The sequence below is a fragment of the Mytilus trossulus genome, chromosome 8 (genome assembly GCF_036588685.1).
Source record: "Mytilus trossulus isolate FHL-02 chromosome 8, PNRI_Mtr1.1.1.hap1, whole genome shotgun sequence".
In the NCBI taxonomy this organism is placed as follows: Eukaryota; Metazoa; Mollusca; class Bivalvia; order Mytilida; family Mytilidae; genus Mytilus; species Mytilus trossulus.
Genome location: NC_086380.1, coordinates 73,623,741 through 73,649,633, shown reverse-complemented (window position 1 = coordinate 73,649,633; position 25,893 = coordinate 73,623,741). Strand labels below are relative to the sequence as shown.

General features: G+C 32.0%; 1 protein-coding gene across 6 annotated transcripts in view; it reads left to right on the top strand.

The window, feature by feature from the left end:
* Positions 1 to 25,893, top strand: part of LOC134681395 (uncharacterized) — a 45,579-nt gene that overhangs the window by 10,420 nt on the left and 9,266 nt on the right. For 3 of the 6 annotated variants that reach the window (XM_063541001.1, XM_063540997.1, XM_063541000.1), the window contains exons 3-18: positions 442 to 532; positions 2,020 to 2,182; positions 3,366 to 3,591; positions 5,031 to 5,097; positions 5,685 to 5,747; positions 7,643 to 7,714; positions 8,389 to 8,445; positions 8,821 to 8,877; positions 10,266 to 10,370; positions 13,184 to 13,324; positions 13,811 to 13,864; positions 15,093 to 15,233; positions 16,536 to 18,179; positions 18,918 to 18,995; positions 23,738 to 23,944; positions 25,231 to 25,265. In XM_063541001.1, coding sequence (XP_063397071.1) covers positions 3,391 to 3,591; positions 5,031 to 5,097; positions 5,685 to 5,747; positions 7,643 to 7,714; positions 8,389 to 8,445; positions 8,821 to 8,877; positions 10,266 to 10,370; positions 13,184 to 13,324; positions 13,811 to 13,864; positions 15,093 to 15,233; positions 16,536 to 18,179; positions 18,918 to 18,995; positions 23,738 to 23,944; positions 25,231 to 25,265 — 2,922 coding nt within the window. In that variant the 5' untranslated portion in view covers positions 442 to 532; positions 2,020 to 2,182; positions 3,366 to 3,390. Of the gene's footprint in view, positions 1 to 441; positions 533 to 2,019; positions 2,183 to 3,365; positions 3,592 to 5,030; positions 5,148 to 5,684; positions 5,748 to 7,642; positions 7,715 to 8,388; positions 8,446 to 8,820; positions 8,878 to 10,265; positions 10,371 to 13,183; positions 13,325 to 13,810; positions 13,865 to 15,092; positions 15,234 to 16,535; positions 18,180 to 18,917; positions 18,996 to 23,737; positions 23,945 to 25,230; positions 25,266 to 25,893 lie in introns of those variants that run through there. The other 3 variants (XM_063540999.1, XM_063540998.1, XM_063541002.1) reach the window with 3 other exon arrangements.

The following is a 25,893-nucleotide window of genomic DNA, read 5'->3' as shown; positions in this document are numbered from 1 at the left end:
TCAACTAAATTTCAGGGCTGTAACTAGCCCCTTTTATTACTGAGGCAAAATATATTTGCCAAGCATGGTGAGGCGAAATTTTTTTGGTAAGGGGAAGCTCTGAGAAAAATAACTCAAAATCGTGTATTCTAAGCGTTTCCCTGACTCCTTCTTAAATAGAAATGCAAATCATTTTTAGTAATTTTTTCGACAATATTATGGTCTCAAAGCAAATAAAATAGATTCATTGTTATTCAAGACTTTAAAGTTTTACAGAAATTAAAAAAACATTAAAAGACTGATATGTAGGATAAAGCAAAAATCGTAATTTTCATAATCATTAATACTTTAATTTTATAGAATATTTGTTTTTATTTGAAGGTTGAGGAACAGCTTTGTAGAAATTTCTATTTCTAAACTATCTGATGAATAAAAAGCTTTTAATTCTCTATCTTTTTATAGGAAACATTTCCTGAAAATCAGGCTGAACAATATATCAGGTTGAAGAAAGACAAAGACGGTTTTGTTGTAAGATATATAGATGATACAATTGGTAAGGATATATATTTTCATAGGTTGTAGTTATTAGCTCACCTTTCGTGAAAGGACTTGTGAGCTTTTTCAATCACTTGGTGTCCGTTGCCCTTGTCCATCATCCGTCCAGTGTTAACAATTTTAAAGACTTTCTCCTTTAAAAACTTCTGAACCAATTTTAACCAAACTTTAGTTAAATGATTCTTAGGGTATCTAGTTTAACTGTTTTGTCAAAAAGCATGGCAGTTATGGCTAAAAATAGAAGATAGGGGTAAAACTGATTTTTTTTGGGTATTGCCTTTGAATTGATAATTTTAGAAAGTTTTGCAGTTTTTAGTTATAATCTTGAATATTATTATAGATAAAGATGAACTGTAAACACCAAACATGTTCAGCAAAGTTAAGATCTACAAATAAGTCAGTATGAAACAAAATTGTTGATTAACATCTTAAGGAGTTATTGTACTTTTAAAGTAGATTATTTTTATGTTGCCTTGATGGAGTCTAAAAGTGAGACATAGGTATGCTGTTTCCAGCGTCAGCGGCGACGTAATGGTGTCAACAATGTATAAGTTTGTGATTTTAGTTTAGTTTATGAAGAACGGCAAGGGTTAGGTCAACCAAATTTGGTATGCAGTTGTATAAGCATTGGCACATCTCATTTCCATGGAGATTATTTGACCCTGCCCCCTCAGTTATGGTTTATTGACTTCAAAACTTTTGCTTATTTTACATGTACAAATGTATTAGTTAGTGATAAGGTCAGTTTATGGGGAACCACAAATGGTAGGTCAATGATATTTGGTATGCAGTTGTATACGCTTTGGCACATCTCATTTCCATGGAGAATATATGGCCTTGCCCCTTAGTCCAAGAATTTTGGAACTTATCTTAGTTTACATGTATTAGTTTGTGATTAGATCAGTTTAAGATACACTGCTGATGGATTTTTTTGCACCAAAGGGAGATAATTTAGAGCTTTTATCATGTTATAACATTTTAAAAGTCATCTAGGTCCAATTGATTCTTTTGGTTAATATTTGTTCCATATCATAAAGTTATTACTGATGGTGTAATAGATAAAATTTGTAATGAAAAAGAAATGTTTAGCTTTTTGCTGCAATTTTTGCACCCGCAAACCTCCTTAAGACAATTTTTCTTAATTTGAAAAAAATGATGGAGTATAAGAAGGAAAATTAAATGTGAGCAATTCAGGCTCTTGAGAGCCTCTTGATTTCTTTTTACTGTAAGGTTGGTAACGGTTGAGATTTTATATATATTTTGTTAAACACTTGTTACCACTTAGTCATATTACCACCTTTACCTTATTTATCCTGTGTCAGAAACTATGCTGTGTAACTATATTCAGAGATATATCAAGCTTGGACAATTATTAGAGTCTGTACATTTTCTTTTTGTTCATCTATACCTCTAATGCTTAATCATTAAGGAACCTTTTGGATTTCCCTTTCTTAACACCTTTTCAATTCTATGGTTTTTAAACAGGAAAAGGGGTGTTTGCTGAAAGATCTTTTAGCAAAGGTGAATTTCTTTTGGAATATGATGGGGATCTTGTTTCGAACAAAGAGGGAACTAGGAGATTGGAGGAACACAGCAATACCTTTGGCTGCTATGTGTTTTTTTTCAAGTATGGAGGCAAAAGTTTAAGGTAGGTGTTTAGCCTTTTTTACTTTTAGCTTTCCTGAAAGGAAATGTGAGCTTTTGCCATCACTTGGCGTCCATGGAATATACCTGTCGTCTGTCGAGTGTCAAACATCTCCTCTGCTACATGTGAGTCTACCATGATGAGTTACAGATAAAGTTTATGTTTTGTTCTGCTCTAATGAATTTTGCCAAATATGTAGGCTTTGTTTTGCTTTGAAGATTTTAACAGAAACTACGGGATTTAGACTGAAGTATATTTTGAAAAAATAGTTGTACATACTTTTCCTGTAGGCCAACATAATTTAATTTGTATAAAGAATATTTCATTACATATTAAAGAAATAGTGTTTATCTGTTAGGTTTATTATTTAGCTAACAATTTGTTTCAATATGCAGTGATCATGGCAATCAGAAAACATAAAAAAAAAGTATTTGAATAATGATACTCAGACACTTTATGCATGAAACTAGGGGTAAAAATGAGATTGAAATATTCACAATTTTACCGCAACCATTGTTAATCATGCATATATTTAGGAGCAGTGAAGACACCTTTATTTGAATTTGTTTTTGATTAGTCAGCAGGTCAAATGGTCATGGTCACACTTACTGGATGAAATACAATGTTTCTTTTGAAAATTTGTTTCAGATGCATAAGTTCTTTAAGCCTTTGTTACACAGCAAAATTGTTCTTGAATATTATGACATAAAGAAAACATCCCACTTACTATCATTCTTTTTCTATATAGTTCTTTTATGATATCACTGAATAAACTATGAATTACTTTGGGAAAGTTTAAGTAAACTACATGTAGTATGCTTTGTTCTGAATTCTTGCAATTGTTTTACTAGTCATTTAAGTTCATTCTCTTCATTAAAATGTTAAGCAGTCATAATTTTTTGCTTATCTTATTAGAAATGATTTTAGATACAAAAGTAGAATAGTTTAATTTTCAGTTCTAACAGTCTTCATCATGTTCATGGCTAATAAGAAAATTACATAGGCATGATAGGTGAAGACTTTTAGGTAGGGAAGAGGACTGTTGATTTTTGGATTTTGGTGTCAGTAGTTATATATAGGTCAAAGGTCAATGTCACCCATACTGACATACAAGTAGTCATCTGAAAATTTTGAATTTTACCTTGAAACAAACATTGTCATTTTTGTATCTCAATCATTATTTTAGCATAGATGCTACTTTTTCTAAACAAATGGGAAGGTTTGTTAATGATGGAGTTGGAGCAGATGAGAATGCTTTAATGAAAAGAATTGTTGTGGATGGGAGCCCACATTTAGTTTTATTTGCCAGAAGGGATATATATATAGGAGATGAAATCAGATATGACTATGGTGATGTTAGTCGAAACCTCCCATGGAGAAAGAGACCACTAACAGATGAAAAAAAAAATACGGTAATTTCAATTTGAATTGAAAAAAACGGTCCCATATAAATATGTTTCTGTTACCGCCAAACAAAGATAAAGACTTACAGTCCTTTTATAATCATTTGTCATTCTTTTTTACATCATAAGTGGTGTAGATATTATATACAAATTGGTACTTAGGTTTCAGTTATAACAGACACACAGTTTTTGTCTACCCTGCAACTGTAGTTGCAAAAGCAAGACATAGCCATCCTACATTCCATTGTTGTCCACAAATATTCACTCTGTGGTGAAAGTTTTTTAAATTAAAATAACTTTTTTCAACTATCCCAGATTTCTACAAATCTTGCAGTAGGTGAGACACAGGGTTCACGGAACCCTTGTGGAACCCTTGTGATTTTTTTTATGAATTTATCTTTCTTTAAGTGTTAACTCTTAGATCGATTGTGATTTTTCTGAGAGTGAAAGTGTTATACTTAGATATAAAAATAAATCTACATACGGTTGCGTTGGTATATATATTCTTCGAAATGACGGCCTTTTGGGGTTTCATCCATATTCTCAAATAATTTGGCAGAACTTGAAGATAAAAAACAAAGAAATATATTCCATGTTTTCATGTCATTTTTCTGAAAAGATAAATCCTGTTTCCCTTGTCTTCAATCAAAATATTATTTTCACATTTCTTTGGTTAATGACTTGTGACATGTGGGTATTATGTTTTCTGGTCTGTACGTCCGTTCCTCTGTCTGTCTGTTTGTCCGCTTCAGGTTAAAGTTTTTGGTTGAGGTAGTTTTTTATGTAGTTTAAGTCCAATCAACTTGAAACTTAGTACACATGCTCCCTATGATATGATCTTGCTAATGTTAATGCCAAATAAGAAATTTTCCCCTATTTTCACAGTCTGCTGAATATAGAAAATGATAGTGTGGATGGGACATCCTTGTACTGGGGACACATTCTTGTTTGTTATTGAAATTGTTAAACCTATCATTTTAAGATAAAATTGCAATGTTAAGGCACTAGTTCCCGATCTATCTTGATTGTTCAAATTTAAACGCAAGCTGTTTTTTTTAAAGATCAATTTAATTCAGAGCAAGTGATAACAGGCTCTAACATTTCTCCAATATGAATGTGTGTTAAGCAATCATCCATTTATTTATCTGCATTTGCTGTGTGGCAGAGTGATTTCATGTGTATTACAAAGTTACTTAAGTAAGACATAGTTCAATTCTTTACTTATACTCTCAGTTCTGCACTGTTAACAGGATTCTGAAAATGTGTGTTTACATTTTATTATTTCCCTATAATATGTGTCATTCTCATGCAAGCTGGGCTTTTTCAAAGTATGCAGGTATTCACTTGTATGAATTGTGTTATATCCCAACAAATGATACTTTGTTGATATTTACTTTATTTATGTGTAAACTTTGTAAACTTTGTAAAATTAAATGTATATCTTACAGACATTGAAAGAATGTTGTGTTTCAATAAGAAGACTGGAGATTAAAGATGATAGTCATAAAGTGGCATGTATGTTATATGAATTTGTATAGAAGTTCTGAGCTAAAGAATGTACTTGGGTGAAATTTAAAAAGTCTAGAATTTAGAATTGATAATATAAAGCAGAAGAGCATTAAACAAGGAACAAGACAATAGCAATCAAAACCAAGGAGTAAACAAAGACTCACAAAACCAAAGGACATTAAATAATAATTAAGAAAAAACATGATCTCCACTAAAAACCGAGAGTGAAATCAGGTGCTCTGGAAGGGTAGGCATTTCCTGTACCGTACATGGCACCTGTCATGTTATTTCTTTGTTCAGTTCGGTTATGATTGAAGGTTATTATGAAACATTACAATATAACAATATCAATATTTTTTTCCGAAGTACTGGCTACAAGGGTACTGGTGATAAATATTACAAAATGTAAAATTCTAACATACAAGTTTCACTGATGAGAAATCTAAAAGTTAATGAGTTACACATAACACATATTTTGCACATATTATTTATTTTGTTCTTAAAAAGATTGAGTTTGGTTAGGTTAAATTGATATGTTGAGTAAAACAGCATGCATATATTGTTAATTCTTTCATAATCTCAATTATTCATAGGCAATAGAGAGGCATATTCTGACAGTGATAGTGATATTGAGAACTTGACAAGGAAACATAGAGGTATGTCTTTTATTATCATATACTTAGACTAAATAACATATGATTTTTACTGTATGATAATATCATTGAATTACCGTAAATTCCATATTTTTCGAATTGGTCCTTAGCGGGCTGATATGAAAAGTTCCGGAAAATACACTTCAATGCTACGTTTTTTTGTGAAAACTATTACAAAGTAGTGTACAAAACAATCATTTGGATACTGGAAAGTATATTTTGTGAAATAATAAAAACAAAAATAAAAAAACCCAACAAATTATTAAATAAATGCATTGTTTAAAAGTTTCAAACATAATTTAGAAAGTTACTTTAAAAAGTTGCCAAACAGTCTTCATTATGTGTATTGTTAATTTTTGTTTGTTTTTGTCGATTCGTCCATATTAAAATGTTTTTCTTCTCTATTGAGGCAAATGATAGAAAAATTTCATATCGAATTTACTAAATTTGGGGTCTGACGTCCGTGAACTTTTCAATCTTTAAACTTCTATTACAGAACCATGTAAAAGGATCAATATACGAATCAGTTATTTTTTCTCCATGGTTGAAGCATATGATAAAAAGATCATAACATGTCATTTTGCCAATCGCATGTATTATCAGCCATCGGTCAATATCAGCCCTCGAGCCATGCAACTCTTGGGCTGATATTGAACCTAGGGCTGATAATACATGCGATATGAAAAATGCCATGTGATAATCTGATAATACCACATTCCTTTTGAAATTGTATTCAATATCAATTCGCTATAGGTCCAGGTTGAATCCACCATTTTTTTACATTTGAAAATGTCTGTACCAAGTCAGGAATATGACAGTTCTTGTCCATTCGTTTTTGATGTGGTTTTTTTTTTGTGATTTTACTTTTTGGTATTGGACCTAGTTAGAAGCATAGTAATTGTATGCCCCAGTGAAAGTTATTTAGTAATAACCTTTTGCATTTGTACACATAACACTGAATGTTTAAGGAATAATTAATCCAAGAATTAAAATTAAGAAAAACATTCAATATGTGACCAACCAACACATAAATGCATGAATGTGCCTACCACATGAGTTAATCATCAGAGTTTTTCAGTCAAGCTTTTATTTTTATGCCCCACCTAGGATAGTAGAGGGGCATTATGTTTTCTGGTCTGTGTGCCTGTTTGTTCATTCGTTCAGTCTGTCTGTTTACATGTCTTTATAGCTTGTTGTTCTGTGTGAGCCAATGCTCGATTTTGAAGGCTGTTCCTTGACCTATAATAGTTTACTTTTATAAATTGTTATTTGGATGGAGAGTTGTCTCATTGGCACTCATACTACATCTTCCTACATCTTGCTAATGACTTGAGTTACTTTCATATGAAAGAGTATATTATATATTGTTAATATCAAGTTTTTAGCTTACCTGGTTAAAATCTCCAGGTGGCAATTGAGATAAATAGAGGTGGATTTAGAGGGGGCCGCTCCTCCTTTTCTAGGAAAATTTTGGTTGACTATATTGAAAATCACTGAAGCATGACTGTAGACTGTAGCACTTATGAAAACTTCTGGATCTGCCACTAATGAATTTTTCAGATAACTTGAAAATACTTACATAAAGGAAAAAAAAAAAAAAAAAAAATATACTTACATGTAGATAGCAAATGGAATATTATCTTCCATAGTACTATAAAAATCAAGTAACTCATGCAACTAGTTGATTTCATTTAAGAATATAAATATTCAAAATATAAAACCTTAACCTTAAAAGCTTTAAATTTTCTTTCATGTGAAAAGCGTATCATAAGATTGGAATAAAGCTTTGACATTGGGATGTCTCCTATTTTCAAACTGCCAGACCCCATATTTATTTTTGATTAGTTTTAATTGAGATAAACCCTTAGCAAAACATTGCATACACTCTTGTTTTTTAGTTTTGAAACTACCATCTGATGATGAAGATGAGGAGAAACAAGAATTAGACCTAAGTAATGAGAATAAACAAGGTAACTTTGAATAATTAAGTGTATCCATACATCTTTCCTACATGGTTCAATTAATTCACGAAATCTAGAGAACATTTCATAGAATATTTACAGAATTCGTTCGAAGCAATAGCATCATTTGCTGAGCTTGTTTAAGATGTTTTACTATATCATATATATGCATGTTCTTCCTGTTAATTGAGTGTAAAGTTTGAATTTTTGTGTTCTTTTTTTGTATCATTTTCAATCATCTACATCCTAAAAATCATTATCACACTGCAGGTAAATTATCATGTTGTGATTGGTTAAACACTGTCACATGGTTACCCCCTATGGATTTGTAGGGGGTTAGCTACGTTGTAACTTCTGTCAATGGTGACTTCATCTATTGATGTTGTTGGGTTTCATTGTTTATTTTTCTTTGGAACCCAGCAGGAAAAGTCCTGTTTGCAATATTTTCTTCATACAGTTTACTACTGACCTGTACAAAACCATAGAGGGATATTAAATCCGCCTGCCTCATCACCTATGTATTTTACTAACCCTCTTTGGATCTGTAGGGAGTCAGTAACAAACCATATAACTTATAATATTGGGACTGATAAGTGTGCTATCCTTGTTCAAGGCCACATTTATATTTGAATCTGGAGCCATGATTTATCATATGTCATTATATTTCTCCTGTTTAATTTTAGTATTGAATCAACCACCAGAAGATGAGGAAGTTGGTAGTAATATTGGGGTTAGAGAAGGTAATGTGAACTTTGTAAAAATCATGCTCAAATTTTATTTTGGGAACAATGAATTTTGTATTGCTATGCAATACTCTCAGTGTGCTGGATACTATCCATGCCATTCTGTTTCCACCCTTATTATCTTAAACATTATCATAGATGTAGATAAACTGTAAAACGCAAAAATGTTCAGCAAAGTATGATTTACAATTCAGTCAATATAACTTAAATTGTTAATTTGCCTTAAAGAGTTATTAGCGTTTAAAGACAATTTTAAACAATTTGTTCATCATGTTTGTTAACTTTAGATAATCTTCTCCTCTGAAACTACTGAACATTTTGCAGCCAAACTTATTTTAAATGATCCTTAGGATGTTTCCTGTTTTATTTTAGTTTTGATACAACCATTAGAAGATGAGGAAGAGGGCAGTAATATTGAGGTTGAAGAAGGTAATGTGAACTGTTGTTCAGGTATATTTCCGATTGTTAATGGGTTTCGGACATTAATTGTCTAAATCAAGCCAGAGCTTTGTCCTTAGTATAAATTTGCTTGGCTGTATTTACTTTTTTTATGACCCTGTCACAAAGTGGTTTGGGCCATATAGTTTACCCTTGTCTGTCTTTCTGTCATTCAAACAGCAAACCATTATACTGGCTTTTAAGCTCAGGGGGGCCATAATTTGACGTCTGTCGTCTTTGTCGTCTGTCATCGTAAACTATTTAAAAAATCTTCTTCTCTGGAACTACTGGGCCAAATACCTTCAAACCTTAACTAAATATTCTTAGGGTATCTTGTTTGTAAATTGTATCCAAAGTTTTGATCCATCGACAAACATGGTTGTCATGGCTAAAAATAGAACATAAGTGTAAAATGCAGTTTTTGGCTTATATCTAAAAAAAATCGATTTCACAGGCTGATATATTTTTATTCCCCACCAACGATAGTAGAGGGGCATTATGTTTTCTGGTCTGTGCCTCCGTTCGTCTGTTCGTCCATTCGTTCATTCGTCCTGCTTCAGGTTAAAGTTTTTGGTCGAGGTAGTTTTTGATGAAGTTGAGGTCCAATCAATTTGAAACTTAATACACATGTTCCCTATGATATGATCTTTCTAATTTTAATGTCAAATTAAAGTATTGACCCCAATTTCATGGTCCACTGAACAAAGAAAAAGATAGTGTGAAGCTCAGGTTAAAGTTTTTGGTCAAGGTAGTTTTTGATGAAGTTGAAGTCCAATCAACTTGAAACTTAGTACACATGTCCCTTATGATATGATCTTTCTAATTTTAATGCCAAATTAAAGTATTGACCCCAATTTCACGGTCCAGTGAACATGTAAAATGAGAGTGCGAGTGGGGCATCCGTGTACTATGGACACATTCTTGTTTTGGGTTTATTTGAAGGAAAGATAAAGTTGGGTATTAAGAGTTGCAGCTCATATATATGGATAACAATAAAAAAAAATATACTGGAAGACATGTACTCAAATTCATATGAAAATCAAACTTCAGATAAATTTAACTGCTAGTATACTGTTGACAATATATGCCAAAATTTCAGAACCTCACTTAAAAAACAATGATTGGTACATGAAGAGTTGTAAAGCCAGACTGTACAAAACATCACTTTAATGATCAATTGACATGGTAAAGGACATATGCATGATGTTAGGTACTCACACTTCAAAGGCACATGTTATTTTACAGAGTCATTTTACTATGTTTGATTTGTTCTTCATGTATTGAGATTATTCTAAGTGGCATTCCTTATTTTGTTTTCCAAAATTTTGTAAAACAATTATAGAAGCATTATTTATTTTTTCTTTTGTTATTTATTGCAGAAAAATCTGAAGGGGAAACTGAAAAGCTATTTGTATGTGCCCTATGTGATAAAAAACTAAGAAGTAGAGAATCATTTCTGAGCCATATGGGTGTGCATTTCACTGGTAAGAATTTGGTGTATTTAGATTTTTTTATGCCCCACCTACAATAGTAGAGGGGTCATTATGTTTTCTGGTCTGTGCCTCCATTCGTTCGTCCGTCTGTGCGTCTGTCCATCTGTCCCGCTTCAGGTTAAAGTTTTTGGTCAAGGTAGTTTTTGATGAAGTTGAAGTCCAATCAACTCGAAACTTAGTATACATGTGCCTTATGATATGATCTTTCTTATTTAAATGCCAAATTAGAGTCTTAACCCCAATTTTACGGTTCACTGAACATAGAAAATGATAGTGCAAATTTCAGGTTAAAGTTTTTGGTCAAGGTAGTTTTTGATAAAGTAGAAGTCCAATCAACTTGAAACTTAGTGTACATGTTCCTTTGATAACATCAGTCAAATTTTAATGCCAAATTAAAGAATTTTTCCAATTTCATGGTCCACTAAACATAGAAAATGATAGTGCAAGTGGGGCATACGTGTACTGTGGACACATTCTTGTTTAATGTGAAATGAATTAAGAATTTAACGCTAGGTTTACTTTAAGTTGCAACTTACACTGTCATTGATTTAATGTGAGAGTGGGACATTTATGATTTGAAAAATAAGAATAACTGTATTTTGCAAATTGGAACAAAAATGTATTTGATATTTGAGGTATGTGTGAAAGTGTAATATTTTATTAGAAAAATCAACATATGTTGACACTGGTGACAAAATGGAGGTCAAGATCAGTATTGATGATTTTCACTATTACTGTTCAGCAGTTTTGGTTCTTGTGTTATTGAAAAATTTGGGGACTCAAATAAATGTTATAAAAGCCAGTTTATTGTCAGACAGCTCTTGTTTGAACTGTATACAAAATGTTATTCTTTAAAGTTTTTACATCAATAGGTATGAAGTTTTAGCCACTTTTACAAAAGTCTTTAATTTTAGACTTTTGTAAAAGTGACTCAATTAGATAATATTTCATTATGATAAACTAATTTAATACTGCTCATATAGGATATTTTACATTTCTTTGAAGCCCCTGAGGCCAATCTTGGTAAGGGTATAGAGTTAATTAAAGTTTGTAATATTCTTCTGAACATTAAGTCAATTGATATGTTGTGTAATGTCATGGTAACACAAATATTTCACTTTGAAAGCACCAACAAAAATGTCTTATTTCCAATATTTGCACTGTTTTTAAAGATACCCAATTTAGAGGGCCATGTCAGGAACCTTTAGTTGTATATTGGTATCATGTTGGCGGCGTCCTCGTCCGAAAACATTTGGTTTTCACACTCTAACTTTAGTTAAAGAAAATAGAAATCTATGAAATGTTAACACAAGGTTTATGACCATAAAAGGAAGGTTAGGATTGATTTTGGGTGTTTTGGTCCCAACAGTTTAGGAATTAGAGGCCAAAAACAGGTCCCAAATAAGCATTTTTCTTCGTTTTTGCACAATAACTTTAGTATAAGTCAATAGAAATCTATGAAACTTTAACACAAGGTTTATGACCATAGAAGGAAAGTTTGGATTGATTTTGGGAGTTTTGGTCCCAACGAATTAGGGGCCCAAAGGGTCCAAAATTAAACTTTTTTGTTTGATTTCATCAAAAAAATTAATTATTGGGGTTCTTTAATATGCCAAATTTAACTGTGTGTTCAGATTGTTAATTTTTGGGGTTCTTTGTTATGCTAAATCTAAACATGTACTTAGATTTTTGATTATGGGCCCAGTTTTCAAGTTGGTCCAAATCATGGTCCAAAACTAATATGTTAAGTATTGTGCAATAGCAAAAAAATTTCAAATGCACAGTACTCAGCAATAACAAGAAATCTTCAATTGCACAGTATTCCGCAACAGCAAGTAATCTTCAATTGCACAGTATTGCGCAATAGCAAGAAATATCTAATTGCACAATATTGCGCAATAGCAAGAAATTTCTAAGAGCACAGTTTTGCTATATAGTAAGAAATATTCAATTGCACAGTATTGTCTCATTTTCAAATTGGTCTGCATAAGGTCCAAAGGGTAAAAAATTAAACTTTGTTGGATTTCAACAAAAATTGAATATATGGGGTTCTTCAATGTGCTTAATCTAACCATGTATTTAGATTTTTAATATTTGGGCCCAGATCAAATTGGTCCACATTGAGGACCTTAATTTGAGATCATTAGGGTCTAAAATAGAACATTATTTGATTTCATTAAAATTGAATTCTTAGGGTTTTATAATATGCTGAATCTAACCATGTGTTTAGATTTTGGATATTGGACTTAATAGGTAAATATCTAATTTAAATTTTTTAAGTTTTTAAGTTTAAAGTTCTCAGACCACACTCATTTTGTGTCAGAAACCTATGTTGTGTCAACTTTTTAATCACAATCCAAATTCAGAGCTGTATCAAGCTTAAATGTTATGTTCATACATGCCCAAACTGTTCAGGGTTTCGACCTCTATGGTCGTATCAAGCTGTGCCCTGTGAAGCATCTGAATACTGTTTAGATTAGAGATGTTGTGTTTTTGAAACATTTATCTGATTTCACTTTTTATTCTAAAGATAATAGTTTGTATGACAGACGCTATCCTGGAAATAAGGCATTCAGCTTAAATCCTTAGCAATAAAGTAGCACCTAGGCAGTGAGTTTATTGCCTACATAATGTTAGGCATTAGTCTTAAATCCTGAAAAATATGTGCAGGCATATAACTCAATTCCTAGGTGTTAGCTTATTGACTACGATTTAGGCTTCATACTTAAGATCACTTTTTGCCACTACCATATACATGTACAAAACAATAAATAACAATAGCTATTGATTTTATATTTCTATAGATAATGTAAAGAGAATGCTACCCAAATCAAATGATACTACAGAACACATACCTGCTCAAATTGAAATGAATAGTCAAGAGACAGCCAGTTGCAGTGAAGGACCAAAAAAGGATAGAGGCCCACCACTTAAATCCTCTATGGGTATATTTATTTGAATCATTTTTTATGTAGGGTTTGTAGAACATTAAGAGTAGATTTTAGTAATTATCTAAACTAGGCTTTTTTATGAAGTTAAGAATGTATTTTTTTCAGTGATCTGAATTTATGAATTTATTTAATGAATAATGTAAACAAGTCCAAATCTTTGTATTCTTGAAATTTCATAACAAATTGACAACATATTGTTGGGTTACCGACCCTGTAATGATGATTATTTTACAGTTTCAATTATTGTCTTGAATTTATCTACAGGAAAAGTGAAATTGAAAAAAGTAAAAAAAAAATAAGCAATTAAAATCTACAAAAAAGTAAGAATGACTGAAATTGTCAACCATCTTTTATAAGAGTTATTGCCCTTTTAAGAAGATATTTAGACAATTTTTGGGTGTAATCCTAGTTTTTACAATTATTTGTGTAGCTTATTTGCAAAATTTCAGTGATTTATAATATTTTTTTTTTTTATGGCAGTTGGTTTAGATGCAGGAGATGTCAGGCAAAATGAAAGTTACAGTAAAGATGGAGGTAAACAAATTTATGCTTTTTTGTCAATTTTGCAGTGATTTCAATTGTATTGATTAATATTAACAGAGTTCCTTGAAAGCTTTTTAGCTCACCTTTCCCTTAATATAATTAGACCGTTGGTTTTCCCTTTTGAATGGTTTTACATCAGTAATTTTAGGGCCCTATATAGCTTGTTGTTTATGTGAGCCAAGGCTCCATGTTGAAGGCCATACATTGACCTATAATGGTTTATTTTTTTATGAATTGTTATTTGGATGGAGAGTTGTCTCATTGGCACTCACACCACATCATCCTATATCTATTAAGTTTTTGCAATAACTTGGTGTCTTTTGTCGCTTCTGTTGTCCGTCCTTCAGTGTAGACTATTTCAAAGATCTTTTACTCTCAAACTACTTTACCAATTAAAGCTGAATAATTTTTAATTGATTCGCTAATAGGGTCTTTGCATCGGAACTTAACACTTTTACTATAATATACCAGTTGTTGGCATGACACGGGTTATGTTCTTCTCATATATGTTATGATGGTATAATTGTGTGCAGTGGAAATGCACAAGTTCTTTCAAACTGACATAACATTTATTTTTTATTTTATAGAACATAGAATAAAAAACTGTTCTACTTATTCCAAGCAATCATATTTTCTTTTCTTTTAACTTTGATGTCACATCTATCTCTGAAACAATTTTAAATTGAATAAATCTATTGTTACAAAAAAGAATAGATTTTTACCACAGGGTGTGAAGAGCAGGGTTTCTCGAAACATTTGCTTCTACATCCAGAAAGTACAGTCCATTGTTATTCATAACAATAAATTTTTTTTAATAGCATAAACAGAAGTGATTACTAGGATAGTGTTCATTACAATTGCATAAAACATTCAACAGCTATTTAGATTTGGATATTGGGCTCTGTTTTTAAGTTGATCCACATTAGGGTCCAAAGGGTCAAAATTAATATTGTGAGAGGCTATTTAATTTTGGGCCTGTTTTCAAATTGTCATCTTTGAGGTCCAACATACAAATGTCTTCTTTTAGAGAATCACTGAATGGAATTAAACCAAACATAGCAGGAATGTGCCTTATGAGGGTGACCAGATTATTTTTTTTTTTATCTAGGACAATTAAAGTACCTCTTCCCCAAGTCACTTATTCTTAAAAATGTCAAATTGTTTTAAATGACAGTCAATGTCCAAAATATCTGTTTGATATATTTTTATTTTCATACAGATAATATTGAAAGAATATCACCTGCATTCAATGATACTTCAATACGCATACCTGCACAAAATAAGATGAATTGTCAGGAGACAGCCAGTTGCAGTGAAGGACCAAAGAAAGCTAGAGGCAGACCAGTGAAATCATCTACTGGTATATTTATTTCAGGGCTGTTCCAGAAAATACTATGTCCCCCCCAGGGACGGCACTTTTTTTTAACCCCCACCACCCACAGAAATAAAATTTAATTAGAACAGCACTCCCTTTACATTTTGGTATTTCAAATACAACCACCCACATAATATTTTAAAAAATTGCCTTCCCTGGGGGGGACATAGTATTTTCTGGAACAGCCCTCATTAGATTGGATGGTCTGTTTGCGAAGCAATAAATTTGAGATATTTGATATACTACAGAAATGAATTTGAAATTGATAACATATACTTTTATAGCCTATAATATGAACACAAAAAATATGTTGTAATGATGAAACAACCCTCCATCCAAGATCCAAAAGTAGTGAATATAAGCAATATAGATCATACTGACTTGGGACAGGTATAAAAAACCGCTCAACAATACGCACAATATGCACAGTAAAACTAGTAAGAGAGGTCTGAATTTGATGTCAGAATATGAAACAAAAGAAAATAAACAAAATGACTTTAATATTTTTCCTTAATCTATAGACTATCTGCCTTGTGAAATTAGCTTTCGTAATGATGATTTTACTTATCATTTTTTGGACCACAAGGGTTGTCCTGCCATTTTTGAAGTTATAAATGAATACTGTACGCAATTGAGTAATTCACTTACAGAAAAAAGAGGGGGGTGTCATGAACCATCATTCCAAATTTATATGTTGGGTCATAGTATGATAATTTGAAGTATGTATGTAATCTTTTATAAAAAAATCTTCTTCTCTGAAACATATGTGTCAAATTTATCCACAATTCTCATTAGGTTATTTGGTTTTAAAAATGTGTCGAATGACCCCACCTGCCAACAATAATGGTGGCCATAGCTAAGATCAGAACATAGGGGGAAAATGTAGATTTTAGTTTATCTCCAAAGCATTTAGAGTAAACACTGACCAGTTCTACAACACATTGTTTGGTTGCTGCCCCTGAGCTAGTAATTAACAGTAATTTTTTATTTTTTTTTAGCTCACCTGGCCCAAAATAATCTATGGTAATCTTTTCCTGAAGGTAGAAAATCCTAAGTTAAACCTATCTTACTGTTAAGTGCAATGTCTTTGTTTTTGGTAAAAAAGCACATGCTCAACAATTATTTTTAAGCTTAGAAACAGTTTTATTTTTGTAGGCGGAATACAGTCCTCAGCACATCTCCTGCTTTCATTATTCCCTAAACAGAAAAATTAAATTAAAGTCATGAGTGGCTCTCTTTTATTGAATGAGTTTTTATTAACTTGATTCTTTTAAATGTTTCTTTCAGGAGAAAAAAGCAAATCAACAAGGTCAAAACCTTACAGACCCTGCCCTTTCTGTGGTCTCCTTATGGCTAGATTGTCCAATCACATCCTTCGCAAACACAAAGATATTCCTGAGGTCAAAGTTTTAAAAAGGCTGCCCCATCAAGATCAAGTAAAGCAAATGGCTAACCTGAGGAAAGAAGGTATTTGGAAAGCTAATTTAGACCAGGTGAAAAAAATGGAGGATGAAGGATCTCAAGCAGAAGTAAAATATTTTAAAGAGAGGGAGCATGGAGCAGGTCAACTTGCTTACTGTTCTTTATGTAAAGGTTTTTTAACAAAGTCTTACTATAAGAGACACAGATCCACATGCACTGCAGTTGAATCTACAACAACTACAGCGAAAGCCTTAGATCCAGTGCATATTGCATCTCCAAAGTTTACTTCTTCATTTAACTTTGATGTTCTAGCAAAATTCCATAATTCTGAGGTAGGAAATTTATGTAGAACAGACAATCTTATAACATCATTTGGGCTGCAGATGTATAGAAATGTGGAGGCTAAGAAAAGTAAAAAAGAAGAAAAAAGAAAATCAGTTATGTCAGATATGAGGAGACTGGCACATTTATTGTTAGAATTTAGAAAACAATGTGAGATAAATGGTGATGCTGAGGCTAAATCAGCTGTAAACATGTTTGACAGAGGCAATTTTCATTCGTTGGAGTCATCCATTTTAGCCCTAACAATAAATGAAGAAACTGGGCACACAAAAGCAGGGCTAAAAATCGGATATGGCTATCTCATAAAGAGAGTTATCAAATATCTCACTGGAGAATTTCTCATCCAAAAAAAAGATGCTGAAGTTGATGAGATTAAGCGCTTCGGAGATCTATTGGAATTTTGCTGGCCAGGTATATTTGGGGATGCAGAATATAAAATAACTGTACTAAGACAGAAAGAATTGAGGATGCCATCTCGCCTTCCAGATGAGGATGATGTTAAGATGTTGAAAGAATGGCTGGAAAATAAAATTAAAGACATTAAAACGAAATTCCAATTTATAACTTCTAATGAATATGCTGAGATTAGAGATTTACTTGTATGCAGATTAACACTATTTAATGCTCGAAGAGGAGGCGAACCTGCTAGGCTTTTACTATCAGAATGGGATGATGCAGAAAATGGGGTCTGGTTTTCGCAAGATTCAGTGGAAAAGGTGGAGGACCCCATTGAGCAAAAATTATTATGTGAATTAAAGATTGCATACCAAGCAGGAAAAAGAAAGCTTGTGTCACTGTTAATACCCCAGGATTGTTGGGATGCCATTAGAATCCTTGCAGATGAAAAAGTTCGAGATGATGCCGGCATTGGGAAAGGAAATAAATTTTTATTTCCCACAACTGCTGGTAAAGATGAACATGTAATTGGATGGAGTTGTGTAAAAAAATGTTGCAAAAAAGCCAGACTTAGCAAGGACATCACTGCTACTGATATGCGACACAGGGCTGCAACTTTATATGCTGCAATGGACATCCCAGAAAAAGAGCGCCGATTATTTTATTTACACATGGGGCACAGTGCAGACATGAATAGAGATGTATACCAGTGCCCTGAATCCGTGAGGATAACAACATCTGTTGGGAAAGCTCTTCAATGTTTAGACAGGGGTAAGTACATTGTTAAGGATCATAACCCTTGGCTAGCAAAGATGTAGTTGAGTTTTTGATGTCATATAATTACAATAGTTTTTATAATAACTCCCCTCCTTCATAAAATCAGTCTTGTCATTCATTCTATCCATGCACTCCATGAAACTTTGCATACAAGATTAGGCGTCGTATGTATAGATATAAGAAGCAAGACAATAATGGGGGTAAGTCCCAACATTAGAGTTTTACATGTTCATAAAAATAAAATGTGATATATTGTCAGTGAGACAACTCTCCATCCAACAGTAAGTAGTAAATATAAACAATTAAAAGTCACAGTACAACCTTCAGCATGAGTCCTTGACTCACTTTGCTACAAATGGCCCTAAAATAACTTTTATAAAACAATTCAGGCAATACAAACACACAGTCAGATTTATTTAAAACGCCATAATGAAATATTATATGACACAATTAAACATAAGATATATATATATACATAAACTATAAAGGTCTAAAAATCAGAATTAAGAGATACAATATAACTGAAGATGCTGGAGCCAAAACAATCAATTTTAATGAAAACCTACTAGTTACACTTGTCAAATGATGAAGACAAATATATATCCTGAACCAAATTAAACCTATAGATGAAAAATAAGTGTCTTAAGATTTTTGCAAGCAGATGTGGTTCTCAACTCTGATTGAGGTTTGCCTTTGCGTTAAATGTTAATGCTGAAAGTTCAATTTTTTTTGCAGGAAACATGAAAGCTTCCTCATCAAAAGTTGCAGAGACTGGTCCAAAAAATCCAGAAATTACCTTCTCTCTTAAAGGTTAGTCAAATTTAATTAGTTAAATGGTTAGGTACATACAGTACTGTGAAAGTACTTTAATTCTTGTGGTTTGAGCAACATTTACATCTTCATTGGTTTTTAGATTCATTGATTTTAGTTTTTCAAAAAAAAAAATTGAAAAATTTAAGCCATCAGTGTTCTCCCCAGGATTTTTGGATAGCAACAGGGTAACGCGTGGCGAAATGAATTTTGCAATATTTTGTGTCGCGTTGCGTCGCTTATTTTTTTCTTGTTAGTTTTTGTCATTACCTGTTTGCCTTTGTTTTGTTAACTGTGGTACTGTGTTATATAGACTTTAGGTCAGAACATTATCATGATTATTGGTAGAAAAAGTAAAGCAATAAAACAGTTTGTATACTTTAATATCTTTGAAAAGGAAAAGAAAGCACAATTAGTCACTTCTTTTTGATCAAGCCATTTTGTCCCAATACTTGTAGTTACACTACACATTCCCCATGTTAGATTTGACACATAATATTGAACTTTGAACAAGATCAATTTTTGATACAGAACCTTCAGTAAATTATAAACTATTTTCCATTCTTTATGGCATCAAAAAAGTTATTTATTTTCTCATGCATATTATTTATTACTTTAATTTATTTTATAGTTTTAAAAAATATGTTGTATCTATTGTAAAAGTAATTTTATAACTTCCATTCCTACTATGATTAGGCATCAAGCTTTTCATCCTAACTGATTTTGGAAAATCTACCATCTTAATATAAAATGTCTGTGTATCAATAAAGGTATGATTCTCTAAAATAAATTGCAAAACATTTTTGTTGGTATATTCTAAGAAAGTTTTTATCCTTAATGTAACATTCTAATACAATTTTGCATTCAATTTATACTTTATTTTAATTTTCAATGAGAAATTATATGTGAGGAGCATTTATTTGTAATAAGCAAAATCAGGGGAAGTAACTCCGCAATTAATTTCTAACAGGCAAATTATTTTGACTAAAGACTGGCGTAATAGTTTATTTACAAATGTCTGCTTGTCCCTTATTACAATCCTGATATTAAAATTATGATCTCTTAATTAATTAAAACACAAGAGAATCATGTACATCGATTAAGTCCAATCATCAACAAGGTTAACCTCAACAGGTAAATCGATCACGTGGTGTAAACAATCTATTTGTCAATACTGGATTAAACTGGTTAGAACTGGTCAATTTTCATGTAAAATTTTAACCCTGCTCACTGAAAGTTGAAGTCATCTGAAACTTTACCGATTTTAATACGATTTTTTTACCGAAAACTTTAGCACCACGGAGAAAAATTATACATCGCGGCAAGAACGATACCACCGCGGTAGAAAATTATACATCGCGGGCCCGTGGTCCTTTAAGGGCCTGGGGAGAACACTGAGCCATTACATATGAAGATTACAAATTGTTTGAATTGACAGAAACTGCAAAGTAAACATTGACCCATGTAAGTTATAACAAACTCACTTAAACCCTGAGATCTTGTGATCAACAGATTAAAGACCATCAAAGGTGTTAATTAGGTCACCTAAAGAAAACAGTAACATGAACTTTTGATATAAATGTATCTTGAATTTTAAAATAATTCTTATCAAAATCAAGCCCAGGATAAAATTACTATTTCCCATATGTACGAGAACTATGAGGATATAAAATTAACACTTTATCGTACTAGCATCTCACTACCAGAAATCTGACTTTCATTTATCAAAATTTTGTTTTTATAATAATTAAAAGATTAAAAGTTGCAGTTTAGATTATTAAATATTAAATGGGTATCATTCTGCATGCAGTTGTAGTTCATAGTGTGTTTGCCCTGTGACTTTTTTTTTTATAATATTCTGTACTTTCACAGTTTACTAATTATATATGACCAAAAGTGATTAAGTTATAGTGTAAAGTGGTTTCCTTGCGTAAATTATGTTTTTTTATTATGGTACATTATCAGAGGAGTGTTTATATTTTATGTAGTTTTCTTTTGTTATTCATATTTTTATATAGTATTTGTATTGTTGTGCTGACTGGTCTTTTCCATTTAGTTGCTCTCTAATATATCCTATTATGTCTTTTACTACTTATTATATATGAATTTCATTCAGTCTGCCTGTAGATGGATGTCTATCTGTTGGTCAATACATTTTTTTAGTGCAACTCTTTCTCACATTAACAATGTTTTGATGAAACTTAACCTTGGTACTGGCATTAAAATACAGATATTGTTTTAATTAATTTGCTGTTAGTCTGATATATGATTTGGAATTTATCTTAAAGGGACATTAGCTGTAAAATTGAATTCATGTTCTCTGATTTGAATCAAATTCTCATTTGGGATTTATAACTATGTAAAACATTTATCCAAATTATAAAAAGTCTAAAATTAACACTTTACCGTACATTTGCTCAAAATATGTAGCTTTATTTTTAGGCAGTTTAACTGCCTTATACAAGCACCCTGGATTTGTGTTCTACCCAATAATTGCTGAAATACTTGCCATTGTTATTATCTAGCTGGATTTTATGTTATTTATAACTTATTGGACAGTTTTTCATACTTTTAATTCTGATTTACAAAAAATATGACAAGAAACACCTTAAATGATCGTCGATTTTTCCAAAAGTTTTGAAGTTGCACATAGGAAGTAGAGCACATATGTAGTTTATTATCCCCTGAGCTTTTGGCTAAGATGTCAAAAACAAATGTATGAAATATTTAATCGCTGAAAATCTCTAAAGACAAATAGTTTAGATTTCCCTAATGGCAAAAGTTGAAGGAATCAAATGAATTATAAGGGGGTCTCTAGGGTAACTGTATACCATCCTGTTTAAGAACTTGGAAACATTTGAGATCCTCAACCCTAAACCATAATTATTCATGTATTGGACAATATACTAGTAACTAATCAAATGAAATATAGGGGGGTCCCTGGGGGTCACCCACTCCTCCTGTTTGAGAACTTCATAACCATCAAGATCCCCACCCCTACACCATATATATTCATGTATGGAACAATATAACAAATCATATTAAATATAGGGGAAGTCCCTGTGGTCACCCCATCCTTCCTGTTTGAGAACTTTGAAACAGTGGGGATCCCAACCTCTAAATTAAATAAAATATAGGGGGAGTCAATGCAGTCACCCCACCCCTCCTGATGGAGTTATTGGAAACAGTCAAGATCCCCAACTTTAAATTAAACCATATATATTCATGTATGAGAACTTATCAAATGAAATATAGGGAGAGTTCTTAGGGTCACCTTACCCTCTTCTGTTTGATAACTTAGAAACAGATGAGATCCCCATCCCATAACCATATATATTCATGCATTGGACAATATAACAAATCAATTGAAATATAGGGGAAGTCACTAGGATCACCCACTCATTCCTGTTTGAAAACTTGATAACAGTTGAGATCCCCACCCCAAACCATATTAATTCATATGACAAGATAAAAAAATAATTGAAATATAGGCGTAGTCCCTAGGATCACCCCACCCCCTATTGTGTGTGTTTTGAGAACTTGTAAAAGATTGAAATACCAACTCCTAAACCATATTCATTCCTGTTTTTCATTTAAAAAAAGACTGAATGACATACAAATGATAGTGCAAGTGGGGCATTCGTGTACTTTGGACACAATCTCGTTATAATTACCTGTCATTTTATTCCAAACTTAGACATCATAGACTTGGGGTGAAGGTGGGGGTCATTTACATTTACTATGAACTGGTCAGTCAGACCTCACCTTTGATCCCTGTAGTAGTAAACATTTGTCTGATTTGTGTCTCATACCTTTTGTACTGTAGAACACAAACTCAGTTTTCTTTTCAGGAAAGCAAGTCCATTCATACTTTTACAAGCTCGTACTAAAGTCAAATTGAAATACTGACAGTCAACTTATATGGACATTAACTATAAACTAGAAGAACTGCAATCATTGCGAATTTGTACCACTGCAGACTCATGACAGCGAAAAAAATATACTTGATATATGTGTTGCTTTTGAAAACCTTGATAAACTATGAATTATTTGCATAAATGTACAATTATATATGAATGTTTAATGTTTGTTCTTTTAAATCTTTGAAAATAAATTGAAGCAATATTACCACAGTTTTCATAATTATGTTTGCCTTGGTTTTTGGTTATCTGCCTACAGTGCTTACAGCGGTTTTATTTGTGTACATAAGCCTAGATGCCACCTAAATAATTAACTGTTGAGTTGATCTTCAAATTATTCAAAATCAGTTGTATTAGTGTTTTGGTTTAAATATTTCAGCCTTGAACATCACTGAAGAGACATAATTTGTTGAAATGCACATATGTTGCAATAAATTTGGTAGTTTATGTTATTTATATTATGCATTGTAAGTGATTATAATACTTAATGAGATGATCAACAGAAGTCACAAAAAAAAAAAGATCAGCAACCTTTAAATGTAAACAGTCAATTGTTGTAAATCTTTATACATTAATAAATAATGTGGTTTAAACAGATTTTTTTTTCTTAACCACTGAATATGTACCCGTTTTTACAAACTGATTAGGTTGAGGAATGATAAAATAATAGTTTTTGTGACTGTCCTTAACATGATTAATGCTTGTAGTAATTGCCAGATTGCAATATCAGGTTCATTCATTGTCCATAGACAATAAGATCAAAAATATTATGTTGTTAATGAATAACAGAAATATTTAAATGTTGATTACTTTTGATTTCAGACTTTTTGAATGAACTGGTGGATGATAATGTTGCAGTAAGGGCAATATCAGGAAAAGGATTGATAGAGGAAGATGAAGTAGAACAAAGACCAGAAAAAATAAGAGCTGCAAGCTGCATGAAAGATCTGATGCTACAAGATGCAGCAAAAGAATACTTCACAGATGATGCTTGGCTGGCAGCTGAATCAGTTTTTGATTTACTTCCAGGTATGAAGAATGAAAATAATATGTTTCATGCAAAAATCTATTTTAAGCGCCTTCTATCCAATAGGTCAAGTTTCTTTTAATTTGGCGTCATCTTCTATATAAACATCCATAATTTTTTTTGTCCTCTCAAACTGGATAGTGGGACCTACTGAAAATTTGTATACTTCAATGTCAGGAGCTTCAGGACGTTTAATTTTGGTGCTTTTGGTGATTTTTTTTAAATGGGCCTGTTTTTAATTGGAATATGCATTATCTCCGTGATATGACATCTGTATTTATGTAGTCACCCTAGTAGTGCACATTTTTTGGGATGATCATGCATGCATAAATTTTTTCCATTTAATTCCATTTGGGTAGTGTATAAGTCAATGGAGTGGTTAATCGTGCATGTGAATTTTGTGAGTGGGATTTGGAAGGTTAAACATTTCAAAAGGTGTAAGAGTCAATACTTTCTTTAAAAATCCATACCTGTAAGTTGACATAAAAATGTTAACTTTGCTTGGTAATTTGTATGCCCAAACTATAGCAGGGGGACATTTGATTTTACCCTTGTCTGAATGTACCTACGTACCTCTCAAAATTTGTTTCTGTTCTCTAACTTAAGTTTGCCTCAATCAAATGTTATGTAACTTGTACACAAGGTGTATTATCACAAAATACAGATCAAGTTTGAATGATGGTAGTGTCACTCTAACCATTATAGAGTTCTGTCCCTTTATAAATGGGAAAATTACAAAATTTTAAACATAACTTTGCCTCTACCAAATGTTATGTACAATGTTTATTACACAAAACACAGATCAAGTATGACTTTTGGTGGTGTCACTTTTACCGTTCACAGTTATGGCCCTTTATAAATAGAAAAATAGCAAAAATTTTAGTTTCTGTTTTCTGACTTGAGTTTGCTTAAACCAAACATTAGAAAACTTATACACAATACTTTTTACCACAAACACAGATGAAATTTGGTTGCATCATTTGAAACATAATCTGGTTAAAAATGGAAAAATTGCATAATTTTTAGTTTCTGTTCTATTACTTAAGTTTGTCCCTACCAAACATTATGAGACCTATACACAATTTACAATACTTGTTTGCCAAAAAAAACCAGAACAAGTACATGTTTGGGTAGTGTCACTTTTCAAGTTCTTGAGCTATGTCACTTTATAATTTTTAAACAGGGGCATCATTTATGGACACAACATGACAATCTCCATTTATTTGTGTTTATCTCCAATATGTTATTCTGAACATTTAGATATCAAACTGTTGGTGGTTTTTTTCAGACTGTAGTGATGATGAATCTGAGAGATCCCACATGGTAAATATCACCCTATAGCTAGTTAATAATACATGTTGTATTTTTGTCAGTACTTGATATTTACAAGGTACATAAATGTTTTATAGTGATTTTGAAAAAAAGATGGATCATACATAAACTGAGGAACCTTTTAAAAAAGCTTGTAGAATTTTAAAATATTTTTACTCATTAGATGACAAAATGGAGGTCATGCTTGATATGAAGGATTTTCACTTTCACTGTTCATGAGCTATGGTTCTTGAAAGATTGAAAAATGGCATATCCAGTTGTATTTGTGCATTTATTCATAAATCCTTCAAAGCAAAGCTTTTCAAATTTTAATATGTTGTTAGTAATGATAAAATGGAGGTCAATATAAAAATGAAGATGTGGTATGAGTGCCAATGGGACAACTGTCCACAAGAGACCAAATGACACAGACATCAACAAATATAGGTCACCATACGGCTATCAAAAATGAGCAAAGCCCCATACTTGATAGTCAGCTATAAAAGGGCCTGATAAGACAATGTAAAACAACTGTTTTGTATTGATGATTGTCACTATTCCTGTGCAGGATTTTGGTCCTTGTGATATTGAAAAATGCTGGGACCCAAATAGATGTAAAAAAAGTCTGGTTTCTTGTCAT